The sequence below is a fragment of the Herpailurus yagouaroundi genome, unplaced genomic scaffold (assembly GCF_014898765.1).
Source record: "Herpailurus yagouaroundi ecotype Mexico unplaced genomic scaffold, PumYag 29, whole genome shotgun sequence".
Lineage (NCBI taxonomy): Eukaryota > Metazoa > Chordata > Mammalia > Carnivora > Felidae > Herpailurus > Herpailurus yagouaroundi.
Genome location: NW_024412377.1, coordinates 97,929,780 through 97,956,995, shown reverse-complemented (window position 1 = coordinate 97,956,995; position 27,216 = coordinate 97,929,780). Strand labels below are relative to the sequence as shown.

The 27,216-nt window shown below is 35.4% G+C and overlaps 1 protein-coding gene across 2 annotated transcripts in view; it reads right to left on the bottom strand.

Annotated features, from left to right (window-relative positions):
- AP3B1 (adaptor related protein complex 3 subunit beta 1) overlaps positions 1-27,216 on the bottom strand; it is a 269,037-nt gene that overhangs the window by 25,816 nt on the left and 216,005 nt on the right. For both annotated transcript variants that reach the window (XM_040450164.1, XM_040450154.1), the window contains exons 23-24: positions 10,942-11,173; positions 5,596-5,680 (exon numbers count right to left, since the gene is read on the bottom strand). In XM_040450164.1, the coding sequence (XP_040306098.1) occupies positions 5,596-5,680; positions 10,942-11,173 (317 nt within the window). The remainder of the gene's footprint in view (positions 1-5,595; positions 5,681-10,941; positions 11,174-27,216) is intronic.

Genomic DNA, 27,216 nt, shown 5'->3' with positions numbered 1-27,216 from the left:
CTTTGTCAATTTCTCCTAGAATTTCATTAGTTTCTGCTTCATATATTACAAAACTATGTTACTGAAAAGTCTGTAACTTATATTTTTGTGGAGGACTGCAATGAATAGAACATTTTCTTAATATGAAGTGCCTTTTAAATTTTTCTAGCGTTAGCATTGCCTCCTTTTCTTTTTATCATCTTTCTGATAATAGTAAACCTACACACAACATCTATATATTTCACCTTTTTATTCTCAATTTTTCTGTCATTCTCTTTTAAGGTGGGGTACTTATAAATAGTATATGCTGAATTTTGTTTTTACATGTTTAATGTAAATGGAATTGAACTTCCTGATATGAATCATGATAACAAGTATGTGTGGTATGTGTGGCTCCTTCCAGGCACGTTATTTTGTGTTCTATTTACCATGCTTTGTTCTTCTCCCTCTTTGTTAAAATGATCAAGTTTTTTTTTTTTTTTTAATGTTTATTTATTTCTTTTGAGAGAGTGACTGAGCGAGTGAGTAGGGGCAGAGAGAGGGAAAGAGAATTCCAAGCTGTTAGCGTGGAGACCAATGTAGGGCTTGATCTCACAAACTGTGAGATCATAATCTGAGCTAAAATCAAGTAGGACACTTAACCAACTGAGCCACCCAGGTGCCCCCAAACTGATCAAGTTTTAATCACTTCTTCTTACCTCTAGACATTTGGGGTTATATCTCATATTCTCATTATTTTAGTGGGTAGTTTTAATATTTTAAACCATATTTAAACCTCTTTTCGCCATTAATCAATCCTTCTGCCAAACATGACAAGAAAACCATTATTCATCCCTTCTCAAACTTGTCCATGTCAGGATTTTAGTTCCAGTGTATTATTAAAATTTATTTTCTGCATTCTGTGTGAACAATTATCTTACACATTAATGCATTTTACACATAGAATTCTTTGTCCATTACTTTTTTTGGACTCTGTGTTTTTCTCTGGTTCACATTACACAAAGGTTTTTAGTACAGCATATATTTGAGTAATCCTTTCAAGAAAGGGCCTGTGGGTGGTAAACTGATGAAATTTGCTTCTCTGAAAAACGTCTATTTGGTTTCCTCGTTCTTTGCCTTCTGGCCACCAGAAATGATGACAGTATTGATGAGAACTCTAATTCCATTCACATTCTTGCTATTTTTTAGGTAAGCTGCTTTTTTCTCCACTCTGAAAGACACCACATTGGTTTTCTCCTTATCAAAAATGTCACAAGGATATGTGGTCTTTTTCAACGTTTATTTATTTTTGGGACAGAGAGAGACAGAGCATGAACGGGGGAGGGGCAGAGAGAGAGGGAGACACAGAATCGGAAACAGGCTCCAGGCTCCGAGCCATCAGCCCAGAGCCCGACGCGGGGCTCGAACTCCCGGACCGCGAGATCGTGACCTGGCTGAAGTTGGACGCTTAACCGACTGCGCCACCCAGGCGCCCCGGATATGTGGTCTTTTTGATTGTAGTTCACATTCATCCTGTTTGATCGTTGATGGGTCTTTTCAATCTGAAGGGTTGTACATTGCTTTAGCTTGGGAAAAATTTTTCTTCTACAATTTATTTCTTCGCTCCATCATTTCTTTTCTTTCCTTGTAGATTTATTAGGCGAATTGTTTCTTTTAACCTTTCTTACACAGTTTCCACCTCTTTTTGTTCTCTATTCCAGTTGATTTCACTGCTCCCTCTTCCAGAACTAAATCAGTACTCAGCTGTGGGCATTCTATTGTGCATCTACTGAATTTCTTTTGGCACTGTATTTTTAAACCTCTGAAAATATATTTAAAATTTTGTAATTGCTCCTATTTCAAAGCAAGTGATATGTTCTTGCTTTAAAGATGTAGTGCTCTCGGGGTGCCTGGGTGGCTCAGTTGGTTAAGCATCTGACTTCAGCTCAGGTCATGATCTCACAGGTCACGGGTGAGAGTCCTGTGCTGGGCTCAGTGCTGACAGCTCAGAGCTTGGCACCTGCTTCAGATTCTGCCTCTCCCTCTCTCTCTGCCCCTCCCTCGCTCACACTCTGTCTCTGTCCTTCAAAAAAATAAATAAATAAATGTTGTAAAGATGTAGTGTTCTCTTGAATTAGATTATAATTTTTAAAGTTATCTCTTTTCTTTTTCAAACTGTCTTATCCCTTTGTAACGAGTCTTTGTAGTCACCTTGAGTCTTCCCTTCCAAACTGATGCTTTTCCTCAAAAGTCTAGTCCCTCCGTAGGCTGTCCATTTTTCATTCATAATGAAGGAACTGGCTTAATTAACATACACAAGTCTGCTACCTATTAGCTGTATTTTAGACAGTTTTCTTACTCTTATTGTGCCTCAGTCTATTCACCTCTAAAAATGGGATAATAATACTTATCTCATGGAATTGTTCTGAGAATTAAATAAATTAACACAATACAAGTGTTTAGAACAATGCCAAGCACACTGCAATTGCTTGATACATAGTATTATTACTGTGGGTTTCCTCTCCCATGGTGGGCTGACTGAAGTTTTCTTGTGGGTGAGGCATGACTGGTTACATGGACATGAAGTTGAGAGGCAGGTAGGCAATGGCCTTATCTCTCCAAAAACAGGTGTAAGACTGACTTTGCTCTCGTGGGACAGAACTTGAGAATACTCCTCTTCTGGACAGAACTTCATTTCACCTCATCTCTGACCATCGCTGCCTCCTTCCCACAAACTCAAAAACCCTGCTGTTGTCTTAGGACTCCACATCCACACCAAAAGTCCTTCCAGGAAAGTAGGTCGTTCTCCTTGCAGTGTAATTTTTAGGTCTCTGACTAAATGTGAATGTTGCCTGCCGTTAGAGTAAGGTGGGAGAACTGGGGGCTGGAAGTACTTCTTTGATTTCCTGATGACTGTCTTACCCTAACTTTTCATCTGTTCACTTTATGCTTCATATTCTGCTAGATTTTTTCTTACCATTGCAGTTTTCTTACATGAGTGTTTCGCTCTGTGGTTTTTATTTTCTCTGTTACTGTTGATATGTTCCCATTTGCTTTCTAACTGCCAACAACTCTTCACAATTTCTGGTCAGCTAATGACATTCTTTCATTTTGTTTTTAGTGTTCATTCTCTTTTAAAGAATGTGTTTCTGTCTTTTAAATAGATTTGGGGCAAAGAAGAGGGTGCTAGTACTCACCCCTCTAACTTGAGTGAAGACGTATTTTTCACACTAGTTACCACACTAGTATCTACTGAACACAAGCATGAGACCTGTTTAAGCACTGAATCTACTTTTAGAGAGAGAGACACACATTTATGTGTATTATACACATTTTAAATCTCAGTGAGTTTAATCAAGGACTTATTTTGATTACCATTTAAAATGCAAAGCAAAAAAAGGCATTAACACATCGAGTATTCACATAACTATATACAATAGTTCTACGTATATGTATGTATGTGTCATATAGCTATAATGATACAGAATTAATGTAGAGACTAAAGTAGAATCATTTTACTCTTATTTTCTTTTAATAAATAGAAGTATACCTGAAAGGCTTATAGTCCATGTTCCCAGCATTTCTCAAGGCTTCTTACCAAATATGCTCTTATTATCCATAATTTTACCTATCGATTTGTATAATGTATTTCGAGGAAAAAATTCAGTATCAGCCATTCTTGCTTTTTTCCCCCTTATTATTGAACTACCAAGACTAATACAGCACATCACTAAGCAAAAAGTGCTATTTACTATGCAAGAGGCACAGTCAGTGATTGGCATCTAAGACCGATTGATCTACCCATTACCGCTATCTCCCTACCCCCACTAGCACTACTATGAAGCTATTGATTTAAACACTGTCGATCGGTTTCCATTTTCTGATTTTGGGCAGGCCAATTAAGAAAGTGAGTAATTGTGATTACACTGCTTCAGGATCAATTACATTTGATGCAAGACAAAGTGTTCTTTTTGGAACATATAAAAAATAATTTTTGATCTAGTATGCTTATGTGTTTAATAAAATCTAAAATAATTTATATATTCACAACAGAAAAACATTAGTGTAAATGCTTATAACAGCTAAGGCTATTTTCTATATAAAATAAACTCCTAATTTTCCTAAAATTCGTTTAAAAGAAATTGAGAAAAAATTGTTGATATACACTCCCCAATGTAAGACAAAAAAATCAAACACTACCTACATACTTATCCCTAAAGGTATGTAGTTAATTATAAAAGATAAAATGCAAGAAAACGTCCAATGGGTTACAGAGGAAAGAAATCTTTGTAATGATAATATATTTAAAGAGCCCTGCCTCATTATATAGAAATCTAGCAGGTTCTTCATATAAATTGATAAGAAAAAATAATTTTTTTTAGTTCTTAGTTTTGTCCTAACTTGGTCCACAAGCTTTGTCATTGGGCTCACATTGTTGAAATCATTAAAATGAATATACCTCTGGTGTTGGAGGCAAATCTATTTAGAGTGATGTTACTCATAGTCCTGTGCTCAGTAATATTGATCTCTGTTGTTTGTCTAATAGAAAAATAATAAACAATTACTAGGCAATGTTGGGAAAAGTAATCAGTTTTTATATATCACTAATATAGCAGACCTCCCAAAACATAAAGGTGATGATCTGCATAAAATCAATGTGTTATGCTACATTGCTTATATTCATCATTGCAGGTTTTCAGCAATAAATGGTACAATATTAGGCCTGAATTACTGGTAAACTGAAAAGGCATATGGAAAAGAAGAGTTCACTATACTTGACCTATAAATTTATTTTAAAACGTCTATTTCCTAAACTTGCTGATTTTTATTGTAGCAAACAAATTCTGTTGTAAACTAGCTAAGATTTAGACAAATAAAATGTTTCAATTCTTTTTAGAATAAAATCAAAGCAACTTCAAATCAAAATAACAAATCATATCCTCGATCAGAAAAATGTAAGAGTTCAAAGGTAATTCTGAAAGATGGATGAATACAGCTTTGTATTAATTTGCTAAGAATTCCTAGACTTTATCAGAAATTTATAAAACACTATATGGAAACAATAACTATAATGAAACCCAAACCTAGAAAAGCTCTTTTGTATAGTATTCACCCATGAAATCTTTGCCAACTGTATAAATGTTCTTCAAGTTTTAACAAAGGCAGTTTATAAATTAAAGCAAAAAGGGAAAAATGTATGGGTGTTAGGTACTGACAGAATCAATAACTTTTCACTTATGAGGCTCAAGATAATATAAAAGATATTTCAAAACATATCTTTTCTGGCCTATTCACTATTATTAAGGTTTTTAATTTCTCCTGAATTTTCCTCATGAATTTTCTAAAACTGTAGAGTTAAGTAAAAAAACATTTAGCAGTAGCTTCTTACTTTAACCAACAAACTGTGAATTTCAATCATATATGGCAGACTGTAATGGCTAAGCTGGGTAACAATACTAAAAATACATATGCCGTAAACAATGTGTACAACTATTCTACGGCAGTCTAAACGTTGCCAAAGAAAGACATGTTTGTTTAAATGGTTTCTCTCTCAAAGAAAAAAGCTGCTGAAAGCCTGCTTTTTGATGTGCTATCCTTTACAGGTAATATAAAATATAGGAGAACAATTGAACTTACCACAACTGGAAACTGGCAGTCTGAGTAGAATCACAAAAGTCAATACCCATTGAAACGGTAATGGATCCCTCAGGCTCAAGAGATTCTAGGAAATAAGATAATTTAGACATGAAACCATGAAGGATGTGAAAAGGAGGCAGACAAATCCCTGAAAACTTATATCGTGTTTGTAGTTTGGTTAAAACAGTCAAATTTAATGATGGCTTATAAGAACAACTTCAAACTAAGAATATTAAAGCAAATTACAATTTCATGATTTTGCTCAAAGGCTTTCTTTTCACAACTCAAGTCTGCACATACTTCAAAGAACACATTCTGTTTCAGAAATATACCTCATCCTGAGAAATTTCATGTTTTACAGTATTGTCCTTTTGTTATTGAAAGTGAGAAAGAAATGTATTCCTGTTTGGAACAGCTGTAAAGGACTCACTTGGTGCTTTTAAGAGATTATGTACTTAAAATTATGGAGTATTTACTCTAGATAAAAAAAAAATTATGGAGTATTTACTCTAGATATAGTAAATTTAAAAATTTCCCAAATTCCAACTGGAAATAAAAATCCAAAATTTAAAAATGCAAATTAAAGCAGAGCTGAAAAAAGAAATTAATTTGTATTCAGAAATTAACCAAGACAACTGGCATTATAGGAACCCAAATAAGTCTAAGTTCATGATTCAAAGACTTATTGGAAGAATATTTAGTAGTGGATTAGGTTATCATGAAAAAACAAGTAAAAGGGTTTGGAATTTCTGAAGATTCACTTTTCGATTAACCAAGAATGGGAAATAGCTATATCAATAGACAATACTGGTACTTTTCAATTGGCAATGCTAAAACTTAAGACAAACAACATTTTATTCTGCTATGACTCTAAAGTTTGGCTACACATGAGACTAGTGAAGGATCTGAAATATATACCTATTTAGTACAAATATTTATATATATGTTATATATTTAAATTGAAACCATCCACTTCTAATCTCCACTTTGCTCAAAGTGTTCAGTATAACTGCAGTCATACTGTACAGAAGCTTTCTATTTACCTTTATTCTGTATATATCTTATTAGATATAGTTTTATTTCAGCAAGGGCACTCTAATCCAGTAGACTATGACTATCGAAGGGCTTATCGATAAATATGGTTTGCCATTTAATGCTAACCATGACAGAAATGATGGAACAGACAGGACAAAGAAGAATTCAATAAGGTTAATATATTTTTTTCAACGTTTTATTTATTTTTGGGACAGAGAGAGACAGAGCATGAACGGGGGAGGGGCAGAGAGAGAGGGAGACACAGAATCGGAAACAGGCTCCAGGCTCTGAGCCATCAGCCCAGAGCCTGACGCAGGGCTCGAACTCACAGACTGCGAGATCGTGACCTGGCTGAAGTCGGACGCTTAACCGACTGCGCCACCCAGGCGCCCCAATAAGGTTAATATATTAAGAAGTATGCTTATGTTTCATAGGTTCAATGAAGATCAGGTTTTATAGGAAGGTACTTGTTTGATGTTGATTTTAAAATGTTATGAGTTTGCTAGGGGTATATGTATGTTGGTTTGCTGATTCTGATTTGAATTTCATTTGTTTATAAACCTAAAATTTATCAGGATGCTACACAAGTACCAGAAAACTTGTTGCCTAAATCTTTAGCAAACAGGCTTTATTGTAGAGCAAATAACTGTAATGATACTTTTCTTGCATTTCTCCTAAAGCTACACCTCATCAGTTCACAGCTCTGTTAGTTACACTGATTAGTCATATTTTTAAATTTCTTTTTAATGTTTTTACTTATTTTTGAGACAGAGAGAGACAGAGCATGAGCAGGGGAGGGGCAGAGAGAGAGGGAGACACAAAATCGGAAGCAGCCTCCAGGCTCCGAGCTCTCAGCACAGAGCCCGACGTGGGGCTCGAACTCACAGACTGTGAGATCATGACCTGAGCTGAGGTTGGACGCTCAACCGACTGAGCCACCCAGTTGCCCCTGATTAGTCATATTTTTTATGATGAATAAATCCTTAATGCTTTCTTCCCCCATAGATATACTGGGGTTTGGTCTTTTTGCAGCTGACACATTGGTAGCAAATGCTGTCATCTCCAAAACATGATGGTATTCATGATTTAAATCTCTTTATATCATGTATCCTTGTATTTCGTTTGACAAAGTGACAGTTCTCAAGATGCCTTGTTGATAGCCCTTTGACACAGTTTGGTACCATCTTCATTCTTAAGATAATTAACTGTGAGCTTAGCCCCACACTAATTCTGGAGGACAGCTCATGATCAATGGCATGTTTTATTATATGAATGCTTCAAGAGCAAAGTAATCAGCATAAAATTATTCATATAATGGATTTATATTATTTGAAGCCTACTACACTGGGAAAGTTTACTCAATTAGGCATCTGTATTTGGATACAGCTTCTGAATCAGTGCTATATACACAAAAGGGTTATACAGAAATGGCTGAAAAACATGGGCTTTATCATACCATACTATTAATAATGAAAAAAGAAACTACACAGGCTGCCAGAGACTTTGATGTGACACTTGTACAATAACTAGTAAAATATTAGCTGAACTCAAACTTGTCAATTGTTAACATAAAGCCAGTGAATATAGTGCTTACAGCTTAAGGCGTGTGTGTGTGTGTGTGTGTGTGTGTGTGTGTGGTGCGTGCATGTGTGTGTGTTTTAAATCTCTTAGGTCCTTGGTCTCTTTGGGAAAAATGGCATGGCACATTACTCCTAATACTCTTGTAGAGCATACAGTTTCATGCTAAAGGTAGGGCAAAATCCAGACAAAAGTCACTGTATATTATAGACAAAAAGAAAACAGATTGGTGATAAATAAGAAAGCTGCTGGACTCCTTAACATATGCATATGTGCTTATTAAATAAGTAGTTCACTTTCCTCATTTCACAAAAAGATTAAAATACAGTATTTTTTCTTTGTTGCATTAAGATGTTTTTGGAGGACTAATTAAGATATAACATACCCTGTAACTCTACTGTAATCTATTGATAAGAGACTAGGTGGTGTTACTGCACAGGAAAGAACTCTGTTTCTTGAGGGTTTCAATAAAATGCCAACAAAATGAATAAAACACTATGGTCATAAAAATCTGCCTAATAAAAGAAAAGAAAAGAAAGGAAAAGAAAAGAAAGGAAAAGAAAAAAGAAAAGAAAAGAAAAAAGAAAAGAGAAAAGAAAAGAAAAGCCTATGGCTAGTACTGAGGCAATGGTATACATTCATATTTTATTTCCGTGTTAAGGCCATACTATGAAATTTATTATATTTATTTCTTCTATTCTACATAGGCCAATAAAAGGTCAACTCATCAACTCATTATGCCAACTCAAAGAAATGTTAATACTGTTCTACTGTTTTAACCTTTGAATAACATTTTCAACCTTCAGACAATTCATTTATCAGCTGCTTGACATTTCTTACAACTAAACTAATTTTTTAACTAGGTAAAAAATGTTGGATTTTAAGCAATAAAAAAAGAACACAAACTGGGATATTTTAGAACTCCTTGGCAATGTAATGACTTCACAAAATAATTAAATAAAAATCAGGATACTCTGTATTTATTAAATTGTGCCTTAATCACCAAATTATTTTCATAAGTGTATTAAATGGGTTATGAAATCAAGTCACTTTAACTCTACTTTGGTTGCTTATAAACATCTACCATATGTCATCTGTTAGGAACTGTTTTATTCCTTTGTGTAAAAATATAACACAATATATGACTTCCTTTGCTGAATGACTCATGAAAACTTACAGGAGAGAATTCAACAGCGTCAAAAAGCTCAGGTGGAGATGAAGAAAAACAGAATAGTTACGTGAAATAATGAGTAAAAGAAGGCACAGTTCCCTGCTTAAAAGGCTTTGAGCACCTAAAGTATTACAAAAAGGAACTATCTGGAACTGGATAGTATTTCAAGGATTCAATGACAGAAACCTTCTATCAGTTTTAATTGGTATTATTGCCTGAAGTTTCTCCCAATGAAACTCTAGGACTGTTTCCACTTAAACCAAACAGAAAAAATAGAGGTAAACATTAATTATAATCTTTCAACTCAAAATAACACACAATTGTTACACTTAATTTTTTTTAAAGTATTATTTCTGGCAAAATACTTAAAAAATGGAAGAAGATGACAGTTGGTGAGACAGTGTGATACAAGGAGCACGGAGGTCAGGTGGAAAGCACAGGCTGCATCTAAGGGCAGCCTCCTCTACACCAACTGGTGCTGCTGTATGTTGGAATAAAGGCACAATACTGCCAGATCTTGTGCTTTTTTCTAAGAAAAGTGAGGTTTTTGGGTTTGTTTTTTAATTTAAAAACATCTTGATTTCTATTTTTTAACATTCTTTTCTTTTTAAAGAGTTTCTTCTTATTTATTTGTTTATGAGAGAGACGGAGGGAGACCGGGAGAGAGAGTGCAGAGTCTGAAGCATGGTTTGAGTGAACCTGAAGCAGGGCTTGAACTCATGAACTATGAGATCATGACCTCAGCCAAAGTCGGATGCTTAACTGATTGCATCAGCCAGGCACCTCAAAACATCTTGATTTCTAAATGGTAGCAAAAGATTAAAAATATTTTAAAACATGAGGTGTATAAATACTAGTAATATACTATCGACTATTTTTTTTGAATTAATTAATTTATTTTGAGATTGACAGAGTGTGTACGCTCAATGGATAGGCAGAGAGAGAGAGAGAGAGAGAGAGAGAGAGAGAAAATCCCAAGCAGGCTCTGTGCTGTCAGCACAGACCCTGAGACAGGGCTTAATCTCACAAACTGTGAGATCATGACCTGAGCTGAAATGAAGAGTTGGACGCTTAACCGACTGAGCCACCCTGGTGCCCCTACTATGGGCTACTTTACACTGTATACCTGGAAAGGAAGACAAACAGAATAGTATAAATCCTCTCAGCCTTTGCTCTCCTCACTTTGCAATTTATGCAATGTAAAAGGAAACAGGGAAGGGGAGCTATGATTCAAAAAGGCAGACTAAACTCAGGCAGGGAATGAAGTTGGCCAGGAAGAGAAACAGAGGGAAGGTGATGAAGACAGGTAAAATGAGAGGCAATTTTGATTCTTGAGATCCATCAGTACTGGTACATACATGTTACCACTGCTGGCACCCAATTCACTAAGGGCAAAGAAGTGTATTCGTTTTGTATGATAAATTCAGTTTAAAAAAGGACACAAACGTAAACTGACTATACTGACAAATATAGTCAATAAAATAATATGTATTGTACTTTACTTTTAAAATAAATGTATTTAATTATCAAATATGAAGTTTTAAATGAGAATTAATATTTACCTATTGTATTAAAAACATGCATTTGCATGCCTATAGGAAGTCTTTTCCCGCCTATGTGGATATTTTCTATCTTTCGATCAGTAGTATTATTCAATGTTATTTGTACAGAGACCATCTTATCACCAAAAATACAAGGTTGCCTTGGAAAGAAATAATGGGCAGCTAGTCCTTTTCCACTCATTCGATGAAGCAGCACATGAGTTTTCACTGGTACAAAGACAGGAGTACTGACCTATTGCACATTGGAAAAACAAAGAAAGATGAATTAGTAAATATAGTTATTCTCTTTGAAAATTGTAGGATATTAACTCCTATTTTCCCTTAAGTATTACATAAACCACAATAACAAATATCATACTCACAGATATTAAATCAGAAATTATATAAAAACGTAAAGAAAATGCCTCCAAAACAGCATTAACATTTTTCTATACTCAACATCTATTAAAATATTTTGACAATATATACCTAATAAGAAGAGAATAAGTATACGGGCATGGGGCATTAAAGACACGTGTTGAGATGAGCACTGGGTGTTATGTATAGGGGATGAATTACTGGATTCTACTCCTGAAATCATTACTGCACTATATGCTAATGTGGATGTCAATTAAAAAAAAATTAATTAAAAAAAAGAAGAGAATAAGCTGTCTGTCATATATACAATTTTTTTTAGAATTTATAAACTTTTTTGTCAGTTTTTTTCCTAGGTAAACTATATTTGGGCATCTTGCTTATTTTCTTTAGTTTTAATAATCTGTCAGTTGATTTTCTCAGGTTTTTGAAGATGGTATCACCTACCAAAAATTTCCAATCTCAACTCCTTGAACTTTTTTCACCTTGCATTTCTTTCACTATAAAATGAAGACTATAACCTCATTCAAGGTGGTTTATTCCTTTGGTTTAATAATTAAAAAGGTCTTCCCTACTTTGAGCTCAGATAACTATTCACTTACAGTTTCTTCTAGACCTTTCATGGTTGCAATTTTTAATCTGTGTGATACTGTTTTAAATGTATTGACCTCTAAATTTAATTTTTTTGGTCCAAATACTGAATCAATTGTCTGTACATGATTTAATGATTACCTTTTCCTCAGTGACCTGTAAATGCAAATGTTCTGATTATTTACATATTTGGAGACATTTTTGGCTCTGATCGAGCTGTTAAACCAGTACCACATTGTTTTATTTCTTACAGTCCTACATTATGATTCAATTACTTGGCAAAACAAAGTGTCCTTTATCACTCCCTCCCCCCCCAAATAGTATTTTCTTGGCTAATTATCTGTTTATATCCTTCCGTTGAATTTTAGCCTCTTTTAGTTAAATTCTCCTACAATCCTGAGTGAAATCAGAGGAGCATATTAAAATGAATAAACACAGTCCTTTCTAAAATCATGTGATGGCTATCTTTCCATTCAAAGTACTGCATGTGGCTTGACCTGACATGGGCTAGCTTTTTAAAAAAATCAATTTGTAATTAAACAGGCCTAATCAAGATTTTTTCCTAACAAGTGCACTCTCCCAACCTAGGCTTTCTATTATAATTGTGAGTACATATTAACCTATTCAATATGTTCATTATGCCACTGATACCTGACGAAATTAAAACTTAATAATAATATTAGTAATTTAAGATTAATCAACAAAAATCCAAGAGTTAAATATCATATATACAAAATGATGGGCAGTGTCTTCTAAGCATCATTAGAATATAGTACTCCTTGTCCAAAAGCTCAATTTGTAAGAGTGAGCAATTTAAAATAATCATCTTAAAAATGCACAAAAGAGTTTATTTTTAAAATACAACAAATAATTGAGGGGATTTAAAATTTTGGCTATATAAAATAATGGGGCAACTGGCCTATGCATTCTACTTTGGCCTTTTGATGATGATAGCAATCTAGCATTTTAAGTTTTCAAAACACTTCTTCTAAGCTGAGGTTCTTTTCCACGTAAAAAGATTATTTTCAGGGGCACCTGCGTGGCTCAGTCAGTTAAGCATCCAACTTCAGCTCACGTCATCATCTCGCAGTTACTGAGCAAGAGCCCCGCATCGGGCTCTGTGCTGTCAGCGCAGAGCCCGCTTTATCGTCTGTCCCCCCCCCCTTTTTTCTCCCCCCCCCCCCGGTTCTCTCCTCTCTCTCTCTCAAAATAAATAAATACACTTAAAAAAATCATTTTCAAAACTCTTCTGTTTCAATGCTCATTCTAAGTTCTATTTTCTTCACAAATTCTAGAGAGTTTATCAGCATAACCCAAGACAGCAATCCCTAGCAGGGAACATTCATTTACAGATATAATGAACATCATAAAAATAAGCAAAAAGATAAAGAAATTGTGTGTGTATGCTTGCACTAGTGTGTGTGTGTGTGTGTATATATATATATATATATATCTCATGTATATATATGTATATATATATATATATACACACATCTCATATTTATAAATTTGTAATCTGCAAAAATCTTAAATTCCCATGTCATTGAGGCTACAATAATCAACCTTAAACACAAGCCTTTATCTGGATAATTATAGTTTTCAGTATCTCATGTTTATTCCATCAATTACATAATAACATACTGGAAACAGTAATTCTTATTTTATTTTCTTCATTGTTGCAGAGACACAAGTCTCATTAAATCATTAAATACATGTTGATGTAGTCAGTTTTTCATCTATGAAAATTCATTAAAGTTTGAGCAACACATAATATGGCAAAACAAAGTTGAAAGTTGGAGAGAGGCAAGTGTGGAGCAGTAGGAGAAAAGCAGAACGGAAGCAGGAGTTTGGTTTACACACAGCTAGGAATCTGCACGTAAACATAATATAAGGTGCTCAGAAATATAAGGAGCTTTATACCCTAAGTCACATAAGATTATCAACATGTCTTGGCTGGTTTATTGATTCTCTCTCAGTCTTACCCTGGGAAACACGATACAAATATTTTTTTTTCCTACCCTGTCTCAAAATTCTGCACCTTTATTATAGTCATTAAAAAGATGTTAATGGATGTGCAAAGAAATAAATACATACTTTTCTCCACTCGTTCTATCCACACTCAAATCAAGTTTAAGAAGCACTAATAAATTCAACATCTAAAAAAGGTCCTCTGTGACAATTCTCAAAGGTTATCTGTGATAATACACAGAGGTCTATGTTCTCTTCCCAATATAAGCAGCCTCATAAATGGCACTTTGTGGTAATAATACGTACTTTTTAACTACAGACAAGGGCTAACTGGAAGTTTCATTTTTTTTCTTTTTAACGAATTTTCTAAGTTCATACAGATCATATAAAGTCTATTTCCCTCCACTATCTAGATGAATTACATAGGTGATATTTTGTTGAGTAAAACCAGTAGGTTCCATAAATCCTTCAAGAATTTCCATATGCAATACAATTAATCCTGATGGGAAGATAAGAGTTTAGTTCAATATTTTGTATATCAGATATCTATATTCCAGAAACATATATGATCTGTGGCTGCTTCTATTCTAAGATGCTAAACACTGAGAATGGCTTTTCTGACTTCATATTTTATAAATATCAATAATCTTACTAAACATACAAAATAAAAGATAAAAGATAATAAATTAATTACAGAAAGACCTAGATCTGGGCTGTGAAAACGAGGGCTTACGTTTAAGAAAACAGGCAGATACTTAAGGAGTATGAATAAAACAGATCATCTTGGGTAAGGGTTGGCACATTGTAGCCCACAAGTCACATGTGGCCTACTTCCTGTTTTATCAAGTCTGTATGGAACACAGCCATACTCATTCATTTACATATTGTCGATGGCTGCTTTTTTGCTCTGCAATGGTAGAGCTGAATACTTACACATTTACTATTTACATACATATTTACTATCTGCACCCTTTACAGGAAAAGTTTGCTGGCCCAGGATCTAGGGGCACAGATGTTACATATTTCCCCCTCCCTTCCCCTTTTCTTGTTGGGAAATAATTCTCCATAGTCTCCCATGTTTGCGAACGTGTTCTGAGCAAAGGTGTTAATCTGGCTGTTCAAAATCTTTTCAAGGATGTTTGTATAGCAAACAGCCTTTGGAAACAGGAAAATGCCTTACTCTGGAGCAAAGTTTGGACAGATTTGCTAACAGCTCTTTATATCTTCTGTAAAGGTTCCTCTCCTGTAAAGCAAAAGACTGCATGTAGTGTCATCACTTGGCCTTCATCATATCACCCTGTGGGAACTGGGGCTCAGAGAAGTGGCACAAATGAGGTTACTCTGGCTACTACTATTGCTGTGAGTAATACACTGCCTCTTGTCTTTGACACAGGAGTCTCATGTCTTTTACCAGTATCCATAAAATTGTCTTAGCAACTTGTTTGCTTGCAAGTAGGGTAACATCTCATGTCCTTCACAATTCTTGATACCCATTTTGTTTTGATCACTCAACATTTCCCAGATTCACTTAACTCCAAATAGCTAAATTCATTTTTAGTACAACTATCATAAAGAGATGTGTAGTGGCAGCTGACTGAGGGGTAGACACAGGCTAAAAATCCAACTTACATTCAAGGGTGCCTTTTTGGAATATGGCAGAGTAGCACCATATGAGGTAGTGGCTTTGCTAACGAAAATACCACTTTACAAAGTAGAAACTACTTTTTTCTTCTGACTTTGATTTGTGAAAGTCCATGCTATGATTTGATTGTTTCTATGAATTTCCTAGGTATCAAGATGTGTTCTGACAGCTGACAATGAGATGTCAAGTAAGTTCAATGACACTAAAGACTAAGAATAATTAAAATGTTTCAGGGTTGCTTTTATCTAGGTCATGACTAAAGTCATGGTCCTTTGAGGGAGCTTTCTGCTTAGTGTTTTTACCCTGTAGGATTATGTATGGGATTGTCTGCTTAACACACCCTACCATCTCCCAAGAGCCTTGCCACAATCAGTTCTTTAAGGAGCTCGCGTGTTCTTATGCCACCTCGCGACCTGATCACAATTAATTGGTTCAGGAATAGACACCTGGCTCAATGCATTCCTTTCCCAAGATTTTTGGATTCAGGACCTGGTAAGTCAAACCTGTTTCTCTCAAGAGGTAAAATTTTGAGATTTAAAACTCTAATGTTTGTGGTCATATTTCCTGCCATACTGTTCAGCAAGAAATAAAGCAGTATCTAAGAAAAGCATAGTTGAGAGACAGAGTGTCCTGGGGTATCTCTGGTCTTTATAGTTCTTGAATCTGACACATTCCAACCCTTGCTGAAGCTTGTTGTTTTGTGAAATACTCTAGCGTTCCTTCCTGTAACTTTTTTTTTTTTTTTTTTTTTGCTTAAGCTAGTTCAAATTGGGTTTCTATCTTTTAACTTCCCAACCAACTACTGGTCAGGATTAGTCAGATTTCATGACGCTACTATTCGAGGTAGCAGGGAATAAACTTCTAATGGGAGAATGTGCTCTCTTGCCCCTTTTCCTAAAGCCCTGGTTGATATGGAATGGAGAGATCAGAGACTCAGGTATGCCCTCTAATAGCTTGAACCATACGAATCTACCAACTCTACAGGTCGAAACAGTTGAATCAGCAACTCATATAGTTCAATCTAAGAACTTGCTTTGGTTCAAGACTACTTAGTCCTATCTTCAACAGAAAAGAGGAGTCCTTGATGTGACCATCCTAATTCACTGGAGCTCTACACTGAAGTTAGAGAGCAAAGCCCCTGCTAATAATAAGGTATCACGTTGCCTTTCTCTCTTCTCTGACTCTATATGTCCCATGGGCATCTTGGGGAGAAAGGTGATCTTGTCCAAGAATTGAGTATTCCAAGGCCCCCTGCCCAATGAGATCATCACTATTTCAAATGCAAAGTAACCACTCATCATTAACTTACTCGCTCTTTCAACTGAATTTATCGAGTTGTGCCAACCACTATACTAAGGACTATGATACAGAGACAAAGACAGAGTAAACCAGTCCCCAAGGAGTTTATTGTTTAGCTGGGGAAATCTAAGTAAATCAACAAATCATGTGATAAATGCCATGACAGCAATAAGCTTAGTACACTAAGAAAATATAAAAGTCATAGCTGGCACCTGAGGGAAGGATTGGGGAGAAATCCATAATTACCTGAATTGAACTATGTAAAATCTGACCACTTCTCATTCCCTCTACTGTTACCATCCTGGTCTGATCTACCGCCATCTCACATCTGGATTATTCCAAAAACCTTCTAATTGGTCTCCCTGTTTCTACTCTTCTACCCTACTGAGCACAGACTGAAGACAACAGCCAGAATGAATCAGTTAAAATAAAGTTACAAATATGTCACCCCTCTGGTCAAAATCTTCCAATGGCTCCCAATTTCACTGAACTTTAAAAACCAAAAATCCTTATAAAGGCCTTTAAGATCCCTTTTGGCTTGGTCCCATTGTTTCTTTGACCTGATTTCCTATTACTGTTGAACCCATGACTCACTCCTCTCAAGCCGTCCTGATTTCTTTGCTATTCCTTGCACACACCAGTAATGCTCCTACCATAGGCCCTTGGCATTGGTTCCCTCTTTCTGGAATGCCCTTCCTCCAGATACTCACAATGACTCAGTTGTGACTGATATTTGCTCAAATGTTACCTTCTTAATGAGGCTTAACCCATTTGCATTTCTCCCATCTGATTCCCCTTTTTCTTTTTCCACAGGTACTTAATACCTAACACTACATAATTTGCTTATTGTTATGTTTATTATCTGTCTCCCCATTTATTCCCCACTTTTATGTTCAATGTATAAACCATAATTTTACCCATTTTCACAATTCAAAGCATAATTTTACTATTTTAAATGATTACAGAGGTTTGCAGATAATGTACCTCTAGTGTTGGTCCTAAGTATACTTTATTTGATGCTGAGTGCTCAATTATAACACTGTTCCTACAAATACAACAGTCTTATTGGAGCACACTGTGGTGATAAGTGGAGGTTACCAATATTAATATTTGTTGGTTTCAGGATAACACTTGACTAGAAATTTTCTATTATATGTATGTGTAATTGTAAACAAATAAAAAAATACCGTATTTCCAAAAGGCACACAAAAGAACAACTTATTAATTAGAAGGACTTCTATGAAACAATCAATCATTTGCAGAATATCTAGTTTAAGGTAAAAGCATTACTTCCCATTAAATATTAAAACTTAAAAAAACTTATAAATGCAGGATCCTATAAAATACAGTATTTGAAAACATTAGTTCTGATTTAATTATTTAACTATAATGTTCAAAAAATTAAAAAGCTAGCTGCATCATAAGCAAATGATATGGGTTATCTTCACTATGATTCTTGAGGCGGTAATTAGTTCAGTAACTGTAATAACTCTAAAATAAAAAGCCTCCTTCTAGAGTTAACAGAACAAAAAGCATCAAGTAACAATGAGATAATCCTCTACAAATCTTTATACAGCATATGTTTAAATAATAAAAGTCGTTTGTGTACTTTTTAGATGGTTTATGAAAATAACCAATCAATTCTGCAGACACAACATTATTTCTAAAGGAAATCTATGTGACTCATGATGCCTGTAGATACACAGAGACAAACCACACATATTTTATCAGTTTATTACAGTAAGCAAATAAGCGTGGAATGAGAGTGCACATAACTGTCTACTTAGCGCTTACTGAAACATTTATAAGAGCTGTTATCTCCCTAATAACAGACAGACAGCGTGCAATTTTAGAGAGGAGAAAAGCTTCATATTTTTTAACACTTCACTAAAAAGTAACTGAAGAGTGTAAAATGAAAAATACTCTGTGCAGTTAGCTGGTAATGGACCATATTATCAACTCAAGTTAGATTTATAGGATACAAACTAGTCACTAATAGTTATTTTATGACATAGCATGTCTGCTTTTTTTTGAGATTATTAAGATTAAAGTTGTAAAACTTCTTTTGAACATAGCCGTTCAAAATGATTGAATTATAAAATTTAAATGAGAATTGAAAAATAAAACACAGAATATCAAGTAAGTGCCTAAGAATAAACCTTGTTCAACATTTGCATTACTATTTCAAAGATAACACTTCCATGTAAAGCTTTATAAAACAATGTTTTTCAGCTTTTTATGCTTTAATCCACACTTAGTCACTTAATCATTTTTAAGTATTATCAATCTATTCTGTTTTTGGACTTCAAAAATATGAAGATCTGTAGTATATAAAATACTCTGTTTTGTTTGGCTTATTTTTATAGCTCTATCTATTTACATGTACAATTTATGAAAATGACCAGAAAATAGGTACAAAAGAGATACAGTTTCACGTTTAAAATTAGTATTTTAACCAATGTCTCATGTGATAAGAGCTGTAATGCAGAAAGCTATAGTATTGTTTTATTTACCCAGTAAACTGTAGAAAGTGAGTCTATTTTACCTTTAACCCAAAGTATTGACACAATTACCTAGTATAGATAAAAAAAAAAAGCAGGGGGGAGGACAAATTTCCTTAACTCTTAGCACTAACTATAAACATAACTCAAGGAAATACATGTCTATCTTCCATAAAATACTGATTTTTTTTTAAAAGTTTCATTTATCTATTTTGAGAGGGAGGTAAAGAGAGAGAGAATCCCAAGCAGGCTCTGCACAGTCAGCACAGTGCCTGATGCAGGGCTGGAACCCATGAACCATGAGATCATGACCTGAGCTGAAACCAAGAGTCAGATGCTTAGCCTAGTGAGCCACCCAGGTGCCCCCATCAAATATTACTTTAAATAAATGGCTTATAAGCCTAAAGCTAACCTCCTCCTTACATATGTAAATTTAGGTATTCTAGAAAGTAATCATGTTCATTTCCCATATTTTATTTTACAATCAGTATATATTATTAAAAATGAGACTTTTTTACCTTTTACTTTGGTAATAATCAATATATATTATAAAAAATATATTTGCAGAAATATCTGAATACATTGTCAACAAACATTTAATGAGTATCTTACTTCATGCATGGTGTTAAGCAGACATTAGCAAACTCAACCGTTGGACCAAATCCAGTCCACTGTCATTGGAACACAGTCATATTCCTTCATTTATATATTGTCTATTCCTGCTTTGTACTCCAGTGGTAGAGCTGAGGGGCTGTGGCTTGTAAAGCTGAAAATATTTACTATCTGGCCTGTTACAAAAAAAGTCTGCTGACCCCCTATTATAGGATGCATTCAGTTCATATGGATGTTGAGATGAAAGGGAAATTACTTTCTAATAATATCCCATTCTTTCTCCTCTTCAAAGGTAAATCTATAAGCTTCACTGTCAATACATTTAATGCTTTTTATAAATCTGAAATCCAGAAAGATGCTCATGTTCTTTTACTTACCACTTTCATGAAAAAATAGTTCCAGAACCATGGATAAAGACATGTTATTCTATTCTTAGGTATGTTCTGCTATTTTTTTTTTTTTTTAATTTCCTTTCTTACTTTTGGTTTAAGGGTGCTAAGTGTTTTCAAAGTGTTTAGCAAAAATGGTTACAATAATTGGTTACAATAAATTTCATTAGAACCAGATTTTACATAAGTACAAAAACAATCATGTGCTGTGTTATCTAACAGATATGATAATCGTATGATCTTAATAGTTCTGTTCCTTTCTCTGATAATATCAATGACATAATATAAAAAAGAAAATGTTAGTGCCCTCTTCCATTGTAAACAAGCTCAGAACCTTGCATTATTTCCGATACCTTCTTTATTTCCAGCAATTATTTGACAAGTTTGAAGTCCCTTGTTTTCATTTCCTTCTTTCCTGTCCATCTATCACCAGCTTAGGTCAGGTCATCATTCACACTTAAAGCATTTTTTAAAACATTTATATAAAATAGCAAAAGTAATGTAAGTTTATTGAAAATAATTTCAAACTATGTGGACAAATAAATAAAATCCCCCTCAGATTTAACCATAATTTACAATTTGGTGTCCTTCCTAATCTTTTCCTCTCTTACTTCTGCTTGTCCATTCAACTTGGTCTCCTTGTCTTTATTTTTCAAGTTTATTTATTTTGAGAGATAGAGAGAGAGAGAGAGAGAGAGAGAGGGAGAGGGAGAGGGAGGGAGAGGGAGAGGGAATCCCAAGGAGGCACCACACTGTCAGCACACGGGGCTCAAACCCACGAACCATGAGATTATGACCTGAGCCAAAATCAAGAGTTGTATGCTTAACCGACTGAGCTACCCAGGCTCCTCGGTCTCCTTTTCTTTAGATTTATTATACTCCAATCTGCACCACACATTTTCCTAGAGTGAAAAATCATTTTCCTAAAGTGCTCAACCCCCTATGTGCTCAGCAAACTGGTGGAAAGTGCCAGGTTTTGAAGCCAGATCGACTTGAGCTGAAACTCTGGCTGTGCAGCCTAACAACTCTTACTTAACCCTATGACACTAGAAAAATTATGCTCTAGATCTCAATTTTCACATCTGTGAAATGGGGAAACTGCTACTTATCTTTCAGGTTGTTATAAACCTAGAACCAACATAAAAAAATCCAAAGGAGTGAAGGGACTGAGAAACATGACAGGAACAAGTAAGGAGGTAAGACAAGAATTCAGAGTTGAAAGTACCGAAAGAGTGTGTAGGGCTGAAATCTAGCACAGGTGCAAGTTACCAGAACTGAACAGATGAACATGCTGTGAGGTTACAGCTGTACAGGTTGTTAAGATGTACATGGAGATCTCCCAGATAATGGTGGGCTGGAGAAATTATATGTCAGATGCCAAGATCTTCACTGAACACGGGTGGTGATTAAGAGATTCCAAGATGAGAATGACGAGGAAGGGAAGAAGGTAAGATGGGATGGAGGTCAAAACAGGAAGGAGTATGAGGATGACAAGGGAATGACCTAGAAGTAACACTTGGGAGCCTCATGCAAATAATCTTGCTGGTAATAAGTGATTTTGTCAAAGACAGAATTATAGAGCATTATGAGTGAGGTCATGCTGAGAATGCTTCCAGTAGGACACTGAGACAGAAATGGTGGTTCTCAGAGAGAAACTAGGCTATATAATATTACTTTGTAAAAGTACGTGAGAGAAATTAGTAGCTGTTCTACATATTTTACAGAGGGGACCACTCCATCTACACATTGGCCATGCTACTTCCACTTAAATGAACTGTAACTTAGGGGACAGAGGGATATGGATCTCATCTAGATGAAGTCCTAGAGGAAGGAAAAGAAGTACGTCTTAGTTGATGTACAAATTGGAAAGGCAGTTTTATTATGGCTACTTTAATTTTAAATAACAGGTCCCTCTAGGAATGCCGTCTCCAAATCTGATGGAGGTAGAAAGCATCCTTTCACATCACAGATGCCAGACATACTATAAGTTGCTGAGGAATTCCTGACACAGGGTGAGGATGGGAAATAGTCCTTTGAGACCTAAGAACACACACACACATTTTTTTTTTTTTCTGATCTGTGCATAAATATTTTAAATTCTTCAGCGAGGAAGTAGGAATGGGAAGGAAAACTTGATTTATGACGCAGGAATCCAAGAGTCTTTGGAGTTCACGTCTGTGGTAGCAAAGCCCCCTGATGAGCCACCCTTCTCTTCATGAAAGGAACTTGACTATGAATTTTTCTGGATCAAATGCTGGGATTAGGGTCTAGATGGCACTGGCTCATGTATTGTCAGCTTATGCCTATTTTTGGCATGTGAACCATTTTTCTTCAGAAGCAACAAAGGCTATGACTTATTGTCAAGCAGAGTTATGGTTAGCAGTGGTTAAGAAAGAAAACACTAGATTTTAAGTTAGAAGACTTTCAAGTTACTTGATGAGAAGAAAATCATTTAGCTTCTCTGGGCTTGAATTTGCAAAATGAAGGGTAACACTACCTAACTCATTAGATTTTAAAAGGACATAGTGAGAGGGGTGCCTGGATGGCTCAGTTGGTTGAGCCTCATGATTTCGGTTTAGGTCATGATCTCACCATTTGTGGGTTTGAGTTCTACAACAGGCTCTGCGCTGGGCATGGAGACTTCTTAAGATTCCCTTTCTCCCTCTCCCTCTCCCCTGATTGTTCTTTCTTCCTCTCTCTCTCTCTCTCAAAAAAAGATATAGTCAGTTACTGCATATGTAAGTATTTTGTAGATAAAAGTGCTCTTTAATTATTATTAAAGTTAATGTTTATTTGCACAAGTGAAAAAATAGTGGCAGGACTAAGATTGGAATTTAATATTTTTAAGTGTCATTTCTGTCAAGCAATAAGCTACAATTCCTTTCTTAATAAATACAAAATACTCCTTATGATAAAAGGAAAAAAAGAAAGATCAGCGTGCAAACTGGTGGGAGATTTTTTTCTCACCTTCAGAGAACTACAGGAAGTGGCAGAACCAGTATTCATTATTTCTTTCCAAAGATGATTAATAATTGAGGAAACTATCTTAAATATGATCTTAATTGTGAATCAGTATCCTTAGTCAAAAGAACTTTTGAAAGCAAATCAATAAAATGAGATTAGAATTATGCTTAAAATATCAGTTCTCTAATAAACTAGGTATGTGTAAGTGGATTTCAAGTGATAATTTCATAAGCACATCAAAAAGAAAAGGAATCTCAAGAGAAATCTGAATGCTGTAACATCAGAGGAAGACTGACTACTATGCTGAGATATTTTATATTTATTTCATCAGTGTTACAGTGTTAATAAAACCTCTACTATCGACATAGCTATCTTCAGCACTGAAATTAGAGAATCCCACTTTTATTCTAGTTATAAGGAATTAACTCCTAGAATTTGAACATGTTGAAAAGAACAATGCAGAATATCACTTAAAAAAACAAAAACAAAAACAAAAAACAATGAAGGTAACCTAAGGCACCTGGATGGGACACTAGGCGAGATGGTAAGGGACCTGGGTTGGAGTTTCAACTCAGCCATACACTGGTAGTGAGACCTTACCTAAATCATGTCACTTAGCTTGTTTTTCCTTTTCTGTAAATTGGAGCTAATTATACATATCCTGTCTGTTTCACTGAGTTCTTGTGAGGATAAAATGAGATTGTATATGTGAAACTGATTTTTAAACTGTTCAATAAAGGCATTATTGGGATTATTAGTAAATTGAGTTTGTCAACGTTAAAACACCAATCTGTCAGATAACATAGGGTCATCAGGTTAGAAGTACATATCAAAAAGCTGAATCACCATTGGAGAAGGGCTTTTAAAACAATATTGCTGTATTTATTGATAGTACCATCCAAAGGCCTTTTAAAAAGTAATCCCTTCCCCCATGTCCTTTTTCCCCCCTCTCTGTTAGTTGTGGGTGAAGAGGACCGTTCTCTAAAAGGTTTCTAAATGATGTTGATGTTAAAAAATATAGTATCACCATTTAACAGCCTTTTAAAGAACAGTCCCTAGTACAGTCTTTGTTAACAACTGAGGGAGGAAGGGACTATTTTTTCAAAGGCTTTTAGAGGATGTTGTTAAAAGAATATATAGTGACATCATTTAAAAGCCTTTTAAATAATAGTTCTTCTTCCCTCCCAATTGTAATGTCCTTGGCTTTCATTTATTTTGTACTACAAGCTGAAAATGGACATGCCAACATATTATTGGCCACGGCAGGCATTTGTTGGATGGAGAACGATGTATTGCTTTTAAAAAGGTCGCTGTCCAGAAATAAATCCAATTCTTTAAGAACATAGTACCATTTCTACACAGGATATTGCCCACCTACCTTATCATTGAGTTGTAGTATCTTTTGCTTGTTTCCTCTGAATTTATTGAAGAAGATATCATGAAAACAGGAAAGAAGTCTTAGGTAAGTCATTCCAAGATTTCCTGTGGCGTGAATATAGCCCTACTATCCATCCATCCACCGCTGCTTGAGTTAACTCTCCACTCAACTTACAACAAAACCTAACTTTAGCTCCTATTCTGTCTTTATTAAATTATTTATGCCCACTATTCCTTTCATTTTAGACTTTACTCCACCAGGAGATAGCAGTGGACACTTAGGGATCCTCTCCACATTCCACTCCCAACGACAGGACAAATTAAGTCAACCATTTAGTTTAAACACAAAGTCAGACAGCCAGTAAGCTTTGAGAAGATTAGCTCTGACTATCTTTCACATAAAAAAAGAACTAATTCCAGTGGTATAATTATAGGATATGAAACAATTTTCCGTCTCTTCTTGCGTTGAGTCTTTTCAGAAAACTGTCATTTTAAGAACAGGTATTCCTACACCTAAAACACTTTGATGAAAAAAAACACAAGCCTTTAAAAAGTCTAAAAGCACAGCCCTCCAAATATACTGTATTTCAATTCTAAATTTTAGTGTGCCCCTCATTTTTTGCCAGTCTTGCACACAGAACTCACTTGTTAGCTCTTCATAATTAAGTCACAGTAAATCATCTGATTTAAAATATCGGGGCGCCTGGGTGGCGCAGTCAGTTAAGCGTCCGACTTCAGCCAGGTCACGATCTCGCGGTCCGTGAGTTCGAGCCCCGCGTCGGGCTCTGGGCGGATGGCTCAGAGCCTGGAGCCTGTTTCCAATTCTGTGTCTCCCTCTCTCTCTGCCCCTCGCCCGTTCATGCTCTGTCTCTCTCTGTCCCAAAAATAAATAAATGTTGAAAAAAAAAATTTAAAATATCAAATACTACCCCCCAACAAATTGCCCAGTTCAAGCCTCAATTTGTCCACACAATTCTTCCTGAACCTACTCCAGCCCATAATATAAGCCACAGTTGATTCTGACATTTCCTATAATTTACTTTTCATATTATTACTTTTATGCATTTCATGTTATAATGACTTTATTTTTACGCATTAGGTAAAAATTACCCAAGTGCTAAGCCTGGGCAATAATTTCTTTTGTTTTTTTTTTACATAATTTCTAAAAAAATATAAGTATTTTTTTTCACAAAAGGCTTATGCAGTGACTCAGTTTCGAAAGCTTTTTAGCTTCCAGCCCTTGAATGGGAAATGTCACCATGTCTGGCAGTAGTTTCTCATTCATTCCCCAAAAAACAGCACTGAAATACAAAAAATACACACACACACACACACACACACACACACACCCCTTCTGAATTGTGTTGCCTTAACAGCACAAGTGAGCTATTTGTGCCTAAATTATATTTGTGCCTAAATCATATTTAATATTTGATAGGAAACAGTTAAATATTTTAATATTTATTTTTAAGTATTTTTTTGGGGAGAGTGCAAGTGGGGGAGGGTCAAAGAGAGGGAGACAGAGGATCCAAACTGGGCTCTGTGCTGACAGGGTGACCGCAGCAAGCCTGATGTGGGGCTCGAACTCATGAACCATGAGATCATAACCTGAGCTGAAGTTGCATACTCAACCAACTAAGCCACACAGGTGCCCCTAAAATATTTTAAAAACTGAAAAAAACTTCATGCCATTTGAAATGTTTTCATGATCTACTGAGATAAATCAATGTTTGACTGAGAAATACTACCGTAATTTTGATTCTCATAAATGAAAGTTGGTAAGATATTGAAATAAAAATTCTAACTTAAAGAAACATCAAAAAGGTAACAATAGGAAGATATAAATATAGAAAATTTAATCTAACATGACTGATCTGAAATTTTGACTTTCTTTTAATTTGAGTGGTTATGACTAGAGTTTAAGTAAAACTGCCTGCTGCAAATAAGAATTGCTTGGTTGGGCAGCTGGTCATAAACTACACAGCAGGGCTCCATCTGAATTCTAGAAATAATAGTGAGTGATCACCATGGTACAACCAATATCAAGATCAAAGAGGACATGCTTATGTGTGGTGCTGGGCTCTGGTTTTCCATCAGAATGATCTCCACGAATGCCCATGGCCCTACCCTTCCACCCCTCTGCCATTTCACTGGTGAGGTATGAGTATCTGAGTCATTTTTCTCTTTACAGGTTCTACAAGTGAGGTGGTATACAGAATAATGGCCCCCAAAGATATCCAAGTCCTACCCCATAGAACCTATGAATATGTAACATGCATGATTAGGGGGAATTAAGGTTGCTAATCAGCTGATTTTGAGATGGGGAGATTCTCCTGATTATCCAGGTGGGCCAGGGTCATCATACAGGTCTTGTAAGGATAAGTTAAGGAGGAAGGAGAGTCAGTGTTAGAGTGACACAGTGTGAGTACAACTCCACCAGTCATTCTGTGGAAGATGGAAGGGGCCATGGAGCCAAGGAATGTGAGCAGTCTCTAAGAGTGGGGAAAAGTCAAGAAAAAGGATTCTGAGAGCCTTCAGAAAGAACACGGCCATGCTGATACCTTAATTTTAGCTCAGT